At 41.9% G+C, this 13,279-nt stretch overlaps 1 protein-coding gene across 1 annotated transcript; it reads left to right on the plus strand.

Annotated features, from left to right (window-relative positions):
* Positions 1 to 407: 407 nt before the first annotated feature.
* LOC121876299 (homeobox protein Nkx-3.2-like) lies at positions 408 to 13,052 on the plus strand. Its single transcript, XM_042381349.1, has 4 exons — positions 408 to 1,347; positions 5,480 to 5,643; positions 8,284 to 8,379; positions 11,301 to 13,052. The coding sequence occupies exons 1-4, from the start codon at positions 849 to 851 to the stop codon at positions 11,697 to 11,699; spliced, it is 1,158 nt and encodes a 385-aa protein (XP_042237283.1). The 5' UTR covers positions 408 to 848; the 3' UTR covers positions 11,700 to 13,052.
* Positions 13,053 to 13,279: the final 227 nt, after the last annotated feature.

The raw sequence follows: 13,279 nt of genomic DNA on the forward strand, positions 1-13,279 counted from the left end.
CTTAAGTGGTTTCAGACACAAACAAATTTTGATCCGTGGTTATGCCTAAACTGGCAACTCCCCTCGCCATAGTATAGGCCCCGCCCAGCCTCTCCCCTCATATCAAGACTCGCCACCCGATTGGTCCTCACAAAGCCCGCCCCTTGTAACTTATTATCCGTGCTAGACTCTGTGGAATAAATACCATTGATTTATCTCAATATACGCCTCACTAATAATAAAAAATCAAATTAATATTAAATACAAGATGTATCTTTGCCTCTAAAAAATATATATTTCTTTGGTGTATCAGTGGTAGATAAAGGAATAATATAGAACTTAAATTCGCGTCTTGGTAACTGACCTGGTGCTCGGTAAGCCTTGATGAGTTTTGAAGTTGGTCGCGTGGGACTAATGGAGCTGTAGCATCTGGGGAAGAGATAGAGGGAAGCAAGTGACAGAACCAATTAGAGTACAAATAGTCTCGACCGCAGAGTCCAGCCACTATCCTCGCTCCCCTCCCTTGCTGAAGCGACGCCCACCGCCTCTCACACTCTCTCGCGAGGGCTGAGGGGAAACACGCAGGGGAATTGAGGGCTTTGTGGAGAGCGCTGCCACACGTGCTTCTCGACACCCGCGACACTGACTGGGAACTTTGTGGTGGTCGCCTTGTGAGTGGTGGACTTCTGGTAACAAAAGTTTGGCGAACTTTCTCGGCCATTCATCATTCGTTTTTATTACCGACATTGCGATGGTTTGAAGGAAGGAGGATTGTGCTTGCGGGAAATACATGTACTTGGTAGTTTATCCCGAGTTTATGTTATCTGACGATCGTTGCGACAGATAAGTGAGAGGACTATCTTACTGTTATGGAGACTCTGATCAAGATGGAAAAACCCGGTTCTCCCGATAGTCAGACACAAACTACGGCCTCCGTCACTCCCTTCTCCATCACCGACATTCTCACCCGCATGGAGAACCGATCTCCCTCCGACTTGCGTACCACCCCCGACCACCACAGGAGTCTGGCCGACTTGCGGAGCTCCCCCAGCCTGGGCTTCCGGCCGGTATCTGTGCTCAAGTACAACTCCCCCTCACCCATGGACCTCTCTAAGGACTCCATTCATCCGGAGGTGAGCTCCTCGATGGAACCTTCGTCAGGAGGCCCCACCAGCGCCTCCAACCACCGGACGGCGGACGGCAGGGAGGCCACATCATCTCCCGAAGGCTTCAACCTGCTGGGTCGGAGGAGTAGGTCGACCTCGCCCTGCTCGGAGATGAGCATGGAGGAGGTGGACACTGAGCACAGTGATCGTGAAGACCCTGCTCACGCCACAGGCCACGACAGTGTCTCCAACGAAGGCAAAGGTGAGAGTGAGGGGCAGTCATGGACCTTTATTACTTTGTTACCTTATTATTTTCTTACCTTGTTACCTTATTACTGATATAACTTGTTACCTTAATTATTGTCTCACCTTGTTACCTCATTCCTGTGTCACCATAATTACATTCTTACCTTGTCCATTAACACACCCATAGCAAGACTTCTATATGGCACAAGTATCCCAGTGTTGTGGTAAGGTGAATTACTCCCTCAAGTAAACTTTTTCCTTATTACCCAGATTGTTAAGAGTACACACGTGGCATTGACCTACAGTGAAGTTACGAATTAAATAAATTATGCAGTACTCAGACCTTGAAGGTGTAATGTGTGTGTGTGTGTGTGTGTGTGTGTGTGTGTGTGTGCGTGTGTGTGTGATTGATGTATGATATATGATAGGTACTTATTCCGTCGCTTCCAATACTGACCAAAGTCGCTGTTAACTTGTCAGTCCGTTGATAGAGATATATTGGCAATATGGTCTCATTCTTGCCCAGTAGACAGAATGTTGTGTTTTATATGTCACTCTCCAACCAATTTCCTGTTCAATCCCCATCATTTTCTATGTTATTTTACAATCTCTTTTGTGTCACTATACCCTATTCCAACTTAATAACTCTATTACTACAAATAGGAACTCTTCAAACGCGACAGAGTTGTTCAATTACATGGTTTATTGCGTGTAAGTGTGAGCTTAATTTCTTTTCCAGCAGCATGTTATCCGGGTTGTGCAATGCCGCGGCATACACTCAAAAATAAGGTTTGCTCTGAAAAATTATGCTACGTGCAGTATGTGTAAATTTTACTTATAATTCTTTATTATTATTATTATTATTATTATTATTATTATTATTATTATCATTATTATTATTATTATTATTATTAATATTATCACAGTAATGATAAGTCAATGATAACGCTATAATTGTCTCGTTTCAATATGACACCATAGCTTCTATGTGCTATAATCGACGCTGTAATATCATAGCTCACATGTGTCATAATTAATATCGATACTCCTTGTATTACCGTGTACTAATATTAACCTCGTTCTACCATCGCCCGTGTATTTTTGGTAAGTGCTGTCATTTCAGTTTCTCCATGTGTCATATTCACGGGTCATATTTCTGTCATAGAGTGATTCGGATGACATGTCATAATTACCCTTTGACATGACAGTCCACTTATGTGTTATAGTTTAGTGCTGAGTCGTGGCTTTTATGTAAGAAATATAATTGACTCATTTTTACCCCCATGTACAGTACTATAATCAAGTGCCTTAAGTTCTCCCTCTCACTATAATAAAGTACCTTAAGTCCTCCCTCTCACTATAATCAAATGCCTTAAGTCCTCCCTCTCACTATAATCAAGCACATTAAGTCCTCCCTCTCACTATAATCAAGCACCTTAAGTCGTCCCTCTCACTATAATCAAGTACCTAAAGTCCTCCCTCTCACTATAATCAAGCACCTTAAGTCGTCCCTCTCACTATAATGAAGTGCCCTAAGTCCTCCCTCTCACTATAATCAAGCACCTTAAGTCGTCCCTCTCACTATAATCAAGTACCTAAAGTCCTCCCTCTCACTATAATCAAATACCTTAAGTCCTCCCTCTCACTATAATCAAGTACCTAAAGTCCTCCCTCTCACTATAATCAAATACCTTAAGTCCTCCCTCTCACTATAATCAAAGTTTAAGTCCTCCCTCTCACTATAATCAATACCTTAAGTCCTCCCTCTCACTATAATCAAGTACCTTAAGTCCTCCCTCTCACTATAATCAAGTACCTTAAGTCCTCCCTCTCACTATAATCAATACCTTAAGTCCTCCCTCTCACTATAATCAAGTACCTTAAGTCCTCCCTCTCACTATAATCAAGTACCTTAAGTCCTCCCTCTCACTATAATCAAGTACCTTAAGTCCTCCCTCTCACTATAATCAAGTACCTTAAGTCCTCCCTCTCACTATAATCAAGTACCTTAAGTTCTCCCTCTCACTATAATCAAGTACCTTAAGTCCTCCCTCTCACTATACTCAAGTGCCTTAAGTCCTCCCTCTCACTATAATCAAGTACCTTAAGTCCTCCCTCTCACTATAATCAAGTACCTTAAGTCCTCCCTCTCACTATAATCAAGTACCTTAAGTTCTCCCTCTCACTATAATCAAGTACCTTAAGTCCTCCCTCTCACTATAATCAAGTCCCTTAAGTCCTCCCTCTCTCATACTATCATTAATTATATAAATCAGTATCATCGTCCCTAGGTAACCATGATAGGTTGTATTACTCGCTCTTGTGTGTCATAATCGCTGTCGTTTCATCATCGTCGTCAAGTACCGTTATATTACCGTCATCACCACCGCAGGTATATAGGGTAATCATAATCATTATATGGTATTGATCCCCGAGTGTGACATGAAGGTACTTGAGGGCGGTCACAACTTCTGCTGCGTTAACAACCTGTACTAACTAGGGGGTTCGTGGGTGTTCACTTCAACGATCTGTACTAACTATAGGGATCCGGATACTAACTACCTCGTTTAGTAGTTATGAAAGTGGCTCAATAACCCCACATAAGGAGGTCATCATTACGGAGGGAGCAGCACGTGGTATCTTGATCATTCCTGTAGCAATATTTTAATATACGGTATTGTGGTTATTAATGTTGTGTGAGTGTTAGTATTGAATACATTAAGTAATCACGTATTTTATTCACTAATGCTGCTTAGTATGTGACTCATTTACGCCTTTAATTAGAGGTAATTTGCATAATGTCAGGTATTCGTAACAAGGGCAATTATCATTAAGAACTAACAGTCTCACTTGATATGCTTCACTCACCTAATCATTGCAATAATTACTGATAAGTTGTTAGCATATAAGTGTTCATTAGTAAAGTATCTCCACTAACCCCTTCACTACGGGGACGCCATTTTTAGTATATTATTTGGCTAACTCTCAGAGACAAAATATAAACAATAAACAAACACCACAAACAGCGGTGAGTCAGGTACTAGTCAGCCCCGATAAGATAACTCCAATATAAATAACATTAGTTTGAAATTTTTTACACAGAGAACAAACATACATACATATATACAATTTTCATGAACACGTGGAGTAAAAGGCCGATAATCACACGTTTCCCCGTTACCTTTATAATCACTTAAAGCTTAACAGGATCATTTTCTGTCTGCCGTCACACACACACACACACACACACACACACACACAGCACCAGTCACCCTCCAAACACCCGGTAATGACCTGCCATAATGACGGTCCACCTCTGATGCAGATTAACGACCATTTCAACACTCTTTAATATCTTCAATTATCTGGTATAAAGCTTAATGGTCCATATAACTACTAATGTCGGCTCTATTGATCTTAGGAACACAAGAACATTGTAGTGTTGAGTACTCTCTGACTCTTGTGCTCGCTACCTTCGCTGAACGTTTTGTGTCATTGCTTCAAGTCATGTTCTCTGTAGTGTTACCGGCGAGCTTCACAATGGCTGCTTTAATTAACCTATTGACTCTCCGCCTTGTGAACACTGACCGACATAGCTGCACTTTACTGATCTATTTGCCTGTTACTGTACTGTACAAATGCTGTGCCTCTGTCAGGTATTATTTTCAGTACACTTTTAGTAATTACTCGATGCTCCTTGAGGTAACTAACGCTGCTTCGGTATAATTGAGCCACAGTGAGAATTTCGATATTCGTAACTTTTTTTTTTTTACTCCAACTGATAAGTATTAGTGAAAAGCGTCATTAATGGCCTAATTAACTTACCTTAATCTGACTTTACCTAAGCTAATTTAGTTAAACTTTGATTATGTTAAAATAGCAGCAACGTTTTATACGGAATGGCAATATTTTACAATATACGCACTGATTTATATGTAGTTACAACAGTAAATATATCCCTCTCTTGCAAGAAAACAATTTGTATTTTTAGGAACGTTGTGAAGATTTTTCCTACAACCTTTAATTTCTCCATACCATTTCTTCACCAACTTTGAGAGTTCATTCAATCGAATTTATCACACAACTATTCAACCACAACACTAATAACTTACAAACTAAATATCATCTGTTCCTTGTCCTTCCCCCAGGAGACGCCGGAGAGGGTGAGCGCGCCCCGCGGAAGAAACGGTGTCGGGCAGCCTTCAGCCACGCCCAGGTGTTCGAGCTGGAGCGTCGCTTCGCTCACCAGCGCTACCTGTCTGGTCCCGAGAGAGCGGATCTGGCCCAGGCACTCAAGCTGACAGAACAGCAGGTGAGCATATTTTAGATTTTGTGTGTGTGTGTGTGTGCATTTTTATACACTGTAGCTGCTTAATATAATGAAGGCGAAACTGTAGAGTTATGGAAGCTCTTAAATATATCATTCAAATTTGCAGAATAATATAACAAGTTTGAATCGTCATTAAAAGTTTCTGTTGTTTTCCTGTATTGATGTTGATGAAATTATTATTACATTTGACACAGCGGTAGTCAAGTAAGCTCTTATTTCTAAAGGTGGATTATTTATATACAGTAAGTAACATTTATGAGCAGTTGAATCCGTGTATTTTTTTTTATTCCATTCAGTTCATACAAGAGTAGTTTTACCCTGGGTGAGTTTAGCAGAATATTCTCGGTAATAAAGTTTTTAAATGTTAGTTGAGACGTCTTTAATATTCAAATCAGTTATATTTAATTTATAATTAGTTGGCACTATAACATGTTTGCTAATTAGTTATATAAAATTAATTTAGTTCTCTATTCATGATTGTAAAATACACGACACTATTTAATGTTAAGAAATACCAACACCATTTAAAGTTGGCGTTATTTTGTATTTACCAAAGTCGTTGTTGTTATACTGTTATTACTGAGCTTGAATAACGAAGGTCATTAAGCACGTAACAAGGTTAGTGATACACTAGTCTAACAATATTAAACAACTATGAGAGATAGAACTGTCTCTGTACCAAAGTCTAAGACACTGAAAACAAATATTGCAATTAACATATAAAAAATTGCTTACCTTTAGAAAATTCTGTATTACAAATTCTTAAGATATGTGATGCATTTATTTCGTTTCTTATTTTGCTTTCTTAGTTTGCATGTTACTAACACCTTCAGGTGACACTTATATCTATGTAAAATGATCTCGCTGGCTGCTGCAGAACCTACATATTTCAGATAGTTGTCCGCCATCAACCATCGCCTGACCTTTGAGATAGATTCACGATTCCCCAGTTTCTTTGTATCCAGACTTTCACCATCAGTATTCTCAACATTATCCGATTACATGTTATTTGTGTGAACTCTGTAATTTGATCTGCTTTATTCTTGTAGGAAGATACTATGGTGTTTGTCTCTCTCTCTCTCATGTGTGTGTGTGTGTGTGTGTGTGTGTGTGTGCGTGTGTGTGATTTTTTTTCACTTGCTCTATTTGTGTTGATCCTAGGATGAAAAGGACTGTGTGTGTGTAACGCAGGGGACACACCACGGGTCTTAGTCGCCACATAATCTTGGTGAGGAGACGAACACGTTAGAGAACCATGCGGCTCCTACTGTATCTGAGAGGAGGCAAGTGAGGGCCACACAGCGAGGGGGGGATAAGAACAAAAGTGAATAAAGACCACAAAGAGCACTAACTTCCTTCCTTTGCGTGTGTGAGTGGAAACAAAAACAAAACCACAAGAAAAGGGGACAAGCACGTATCATGGCGTGACCCACCTTCTCTTCCACCCCCTCTCTCTACCTCTCCTCCACCCCCCATTTCCTCACCCCCCCCCCCTCTCCCCCCGGTTACATCTTTTCGCCAAAAACGTTAAGTTAGCAGAGCGGAACACGTGATTACACAGATCTATAATTCACGGAGATTTATCTCCAGTACAACCCGGTGTTAATTAATTTACCGGACACGATTTAGTCTTTTGTTTGCTTGGTTGTGTTTTTAAGTGATTAATAATGTTTTTACAGGTATTATTATTATTATTATTATTATTATTATTATTATTATTACTATTATTATCATTATTACTATTATTATTTGATAAGAAGGGTGACATATTTACTGTTTATTCACGTAAAGTAAATCAAAGAGTATTTATTTTCCCACGACTCTTCTTGATGGCCGTTTCTCTCTAATATATTCTACTGAACTTTAATATTTATTCTTTCTTTTTATATTTACGATTTATTCATTTATATTTCTCATTAACTTTCGTTGCTTATCTTTCCCTCCTTTATCGTTTAGAATCAATTAATATTGTTTACAATTATAATCATAGTATTTAGATGCGAAAAAAAATTATATGGGTAATTTTCTTTCGGTGAACTAAGCTTGATGTAAATTTTGTATAACTATGAACAGATAATTCCAGTTTTTATAGTATTAAGGAATAACTTATTCCTTATATGTTCAGAAAATTATGTTAACTCTTGGTAAATTCAGTCTTTAAACTTTAGGGGAGAATTATCTCAAGGGAATATAATTTACTCTTACCAGTAGAAAACTAGTAATGAACCGGTAGTGAACCAGTCCTGAACCAGTAGTAGACCAGTAGTATAGCTGTAATGAACGGGTAGTGAACCAGTCCTGAGCCAGTAGTGGACTAGTAGTATAACTGTAATGAACCGGTAGTGAACCAGTCCTGAACCAGTAGTGAACCAGTAGTATAGCTGTAATGAACCGGTAGTGAACCAACAGTGGACCATTAGTAAACTAGTAGTGAACCGGTAATGAACCAGCAGTGTACTGGTAGTGAACCGGTAGTTGAACCAGTAGTGAGCCAGCAGTAGAACAGTAGACTAATAGTGAACTGGTATGGTGAACCAGTAGTGAATTAACAGTGGATCTGTAGTGAACTGGTATTAAACCGGTAGTGAACCAGCATTAACCTCTACCTTTTCCTCCTGACAGGTGAAGATCTGGTTCCAAAATCGTCGCTACAAGACCAAGAGGAAACAGCTGGTGGCCTGTGAACCACCTTCCTCCGGCAGACGCGTCGCTGTTAAGGTGAGTCGTCGCAAACCCTTGTCTACTTTATCCACCTGTACCAATCTGTCTATCTCTGACATCGACCTATCATCTACATCTACTGTCCACATATCCCTCTCATCTATCTGTCTACGTCCAGCACCTAGCTGTCTACCTCTACCATCCACCTGTATCATCTATCAATCTCTGACGTCGACCTCCATCTACTTTTACTGTCCACACACTCCTCTCATTCATCTGTCTACATTCACCACCCGGCTGTCTACCTTTACCGCCTAGCTGTCTACCTCTACCAGCTGTCTACCTCCACCATCCACCTGTCTATCTACACCAACCATCTGTCTAGTCTGCCTTCACCATTCGCCTGTCTATCTTCACCCCTGTTTATCTTCACCATCCACCCGTCTACCTCCACCATACACCTGCATACGTCCACCATTCATTTATCTACCTCCTCTACCTGTCTTCCGTCACCAACAGTCTACCTCCACCACCTGGGATGGCAGAGAGATCGAATCCGTCCTTGCCATGGTTGAGGACACCTGGTCGATCCCCTTCTGGCTCAGGCCACAGACATCTGGACTCTTAAAAAATCGCATATTATTTTTTCCCTTTACAAGAGATGAAAGAACGTATCTGGACAAGGTAGAGTCTTAGTACTGTTTCTAAGCCATTTGGGCCACCATGTGTGTGTTGTAAATTAAGTTAGAGAAGTTTTTATACATTGCAGCGTAACCGGGACTATGGTGACACCCCTGCAGGCTATTAATTTTACCTCTCTATAAGATAACTTACGCTCGAATTCTTCCTTTTATGTCTACAGTGTTTAAAGATTCTTAGAGTAATGCTAACTTTATTGATTCACGTGTTGGGGTTCAAAGAGGGAAGTACGAGTATGGCTGGTTCCTCATGAGCAACACGGTGTAGTGACAAGGATAAGAACGCGGTGTATCAAGGCGTCGTCCGCTCTCTCATATATGCAATAACAGTATTTACTTTTCAAGAAGAAAGTGCACCATTTTTTCTTTTATTTATTGATTTTTTGTGTTTATGTGTGGTGAACCTTCGTGAACCTGTATGGTGCTGTGTGGTGACATGCGTGCGTGTTGGTGCACCGTTGTAAACACATTCTTTCATCCGCTTAGCTGTAAGGGTTCGTGTATAGTTCACTCACGCTCTCTGAGTGTACAGTACAGAACAGAACAGGAACGTCTCCATCATTGAACTAAATTGTGTCATCACAATAATAACAAGGAAGAAGATAATACTGAGAAAAAATATAAATAAGAATAAATCAACGACTTCATAAAATACAAATTAAAAACACTTCCGGCCAAAAAAAATTCTTTACTGTAACCATTAATTAATATGAAAACAAAAAATAAAAATGTACAGTACAATAAGTCGTAAATATTCTTGAAAGTATATTTGTTTTTCCATCAGTTTAGGTTAGGTTAGGTTAGGTATTACAGATGGCAAAATGAAAAGAAAATACTGAGCATTATCTGCAAAATGACTATAGAATGCAAAAGTATAGAACACTGTGTTTAGTCTTCTTCACAAATGTTATGGTCTCGGTAGACATCTTGATTTATAGCCAAGTAAAAGTCGCCTTATTTATTAATTTCCTCCCTGAGCAAAAATCAGGGAGGATTTTATGCTATTTTATATTTGTTTCTCTTTTGTTTACCATGATTAGTAATGTAGCTCTCTCGGGGTCTAGGAGCGATAGCCTCGTGGTCTAGTGTCAAAGCTTAGACCACGGGTTACCCTGTCCATACCGTGACTGACCATACCTTCCAAATTTTCGTGGGGATCGCGTGACCGTTTTTCTTACAACAGCAACATTATCTTCACTTGTTGATGCGTGAGGTCTCCAGTAAAAGAAGACAATGTTGCTGGTGTAATACAAGAATTCACTTTAAAATCTGAAAGGCAGTGTGTTCAGTATACATATTTTTAGATACCCTGTAGTCCTTCACCGCGAGTTACGAGTTGGGTTATTTGCACCGTGAGTCTTAGCATTTCAATCGCGAGGTAGTCCATAATGCCTCTCGCCACTCCATAATATCCGTCATCACTCCATAATGCCTCTCACTACTCCATAATATCCGTCATCACTCCATAATGCCCCTCACTACTCCATATTATCCGTCATCACTCCATAATGTCCCTCACTACTCCATAATATCCGTCATCACTCCATCATGCCTCTCACTACTCCATATTATCTGTCATCACTCCATAATGTCCCTCGCTACTCCATAATATCCGTCATCACTCCATAATGTCCCTCACTACTCCATAATATCCGTCATCACTCCATAATGTCCCTCACTACTCCATATTATCCGTCATCAATCCATAATGTCACTCACTACTCCATAATATCCGTCATCACTCCATAATGTCCCTCACTACTCCATAATATCCGTCATCACTCCATAATGCCCTCGCCACTCCATAATACGCCTCGCTGCTCAATACATTTTCATCCCACCCACAGTACCCGTCCGACCTCCCCTTAACCCGTCCACCACCACCACCACTACCACCACCAACATCACCACCATCTCTCATCATCACCACTGACCCTCACCACCACACCAATTGACCACCACCACCACCACCACCACCACCACCACCACCACCACCACCACCACCACCACCCACCACCACCACTCCACCACCACCACCACCACCACCATATCACCACCACCACCACCATTACTGACCACCACCACTACCACCACCACCATTCCTCACCACCACCTCACCACCACCACCACCACCACCTCACCACCACCACCACCACTACTCCCTCACCATCATCACCACTGACCACCCCTCACTACCACCACCATCACTGACCACCTCTCACCACCCTCACCACTACCACCACCACCGCCACCACTGACCATGTCTTCTTCCTGTTGCAGGTCCTGATGCGAGACGACCAGCTGATTCACGGACCGGACGAGGGTCTACCCCGGCCGCCCCTCCTGCTGCCCTCCCTCGCCTCCCTCAGCACACTCAGCTCACTGGGGTCGCTAGGGATCCCGCCCTATTGCTACTACCCGTACCTCTGCCCGCCGCCTCACACAGGGAGCACCGCCGCCGCCCTTTCTTCCCTGCCTCACCTGCCTCAGCTCTCAGCCCTCTCACCCGCTTCCCTCTCCTCTCTCTCCTCATCACTCTCCTCTCTCACTTCTTCACTGTTACCCCCACACGCCCACAGTGCAGCGTCCTCGCCCACGCCAACAGTTTCCACCAGCGGAGGCGCTTCAGGAGGGATGACGAGGCCTAACCCGCAGCCGCCCTCCCCACCTCGCCCCTGATTCGCCTCCTACACCTGATGTATCCTCAACATACACTCCCTCAGCGCTGCTCCCTCCCTCCCTTCCTCCCTCCCACACCCTCCTCTAGCACCCACCAAGCAGTAACCACCTTCACCGCCTCCTGCAGTATCTGGAGTGAAGACAGTGACCACAACGAACCTACTAGTCAGAAACCAGAAGACAATCTCGCTTCTAAATATGACGCTATTATGATGTGAGAGAAAAAACAGTCTAACCTGAAACAGAAAAGCTTCCGAAAGGAAGAAGAAAGCAACGTGTCTCGAGGCTGAGTTGTAAACCTTGATACGAGCGTTGGTTTAGCCAGTGTTTTCAAGCCTCTGCCTCCCATTAAGTGTCGGGAATGTCATTCCTCTGAGGTGAATTTGGTGAGTGAGAAAAAAAAAGATAGTGTGTTTCTGGTCGTCCACTGGAGTGATACTCATAAACTCTTTAAGGCATCTTACAGTGGACGTAGCGGGCGGGTGCTGACGGCAGGAGGACCAAGAGGTAGTCACAGTAAAGTTCTCACCACACACAGCCGTAGCTGCCCTCACCTCACTAGCGAGTAATATAAGTTTATAGAAAAAGTAGTGTTATAGGCAAGACTACAAAACTAAGAAAAAATATATGTATAGTATAATGATAATAATACTGATAATGAAAGAACATTATATATGAATAAACAACCTACCTATTTAACCCTGTATATTAAGTGACTATTGTTTTGTCTAAATAAATTCAGTATTTTCACATCTTGATTTTTTTCCCGACGTATAGAGAGAAAATGGTGTACATATATAAGATGAAATATGACGGTGTCGTAAGACTGTTTTGTGGTTGAGGTGGACGAGTGTATCATGTTGCTGAACCAAATATTTGGTCCATAAGGTGAGCCACGTTCCCCAGGGAAGTGTATGGGAGCTCTATCAGGAGAGAATGTTAGCCCCCCTCCTCCTCCCCCTCCTCTTCCCGTCATCACCCCTTCCTCATCCACTCATTTACCAACCCCCTTCCTCCTCCGACCCTAGCCGAGATCACCCCTCTACCTATATAAAACCCCAAAACTCACCCCTGATCACATAATATATTACCACTGGGGAATACGTGGTAAGGGAACTGCAGCCTCTTCCATGGACCACAGATTCTCAGGTGAAGGCAAGAGCCCCCTGAAGAAACCGTGACTGTGTACCTTCACAATGCTTCAGGGAGATCATGACTCAGCACGGTGACGAGTGAACGTGGCTCTCTAGGAGGACGAGGGGCAGTGAGACATCTTTGTCTATGATACATATCTCTTTTTAACGATTATTATTCTCCTTGTATGTTGTAAAATATACTCCACTGTTGATGTTGTATGCTTGTGTTATTGTCCTTACTGGTCACCCAGGTGAGCTCAGCCTGGTCATGGTAAGAAGACAAGTCTCACTATAACTGAACTAACTAACCTTCATCTTGCACATCCACCAAGTCTGAACAATATTATAGGCCATGATGCATGTCCCGTACATATTTATTTTTTAAGTTATAAACCAGCATAAAAAATTTTATCTACAAATCATTACAAGAATTTTTCATCAAAA

This window comes from Homarus americanus, unplaced genomic scaffold (assembly GCF_018991925.1).
Source record: "Homarus americanus isolate GMGI-L3 unplaced genomic scaffold, GMGI_Hamer_2.0 scaffold34921, whole genome shotgun sequence".
Lineage (NCBI taxonomy): Eukaryota > Metazoa > Arthropoda > Malacostraca > Decapoda > Nephropidae > Homarus > Homarus americanus.

Coding starts and splice junctions, on each gene's coding strand:
- LOC121876299 (XM_042381349.1), top strand. CDS start 849: ATGGAGACTCTGATCAAGATGGAAAAACCCGGTTCTCCCGATAGTCAG. Junction 5,644..8,283: donor TCAAGCTGACAGAACAGCAG/GTGAGCATATTT, acceptor TCCTCCTGACAG/GTGAAGATCTGGTTCCAAAA. Junction 8,380..11,300: donor GCAGACGCGTCGCTGTTAAG/GTGAGTCGTCGC, acceptor TTCCTGTTGCAG/GTCCTGATGCGAGACGACCA.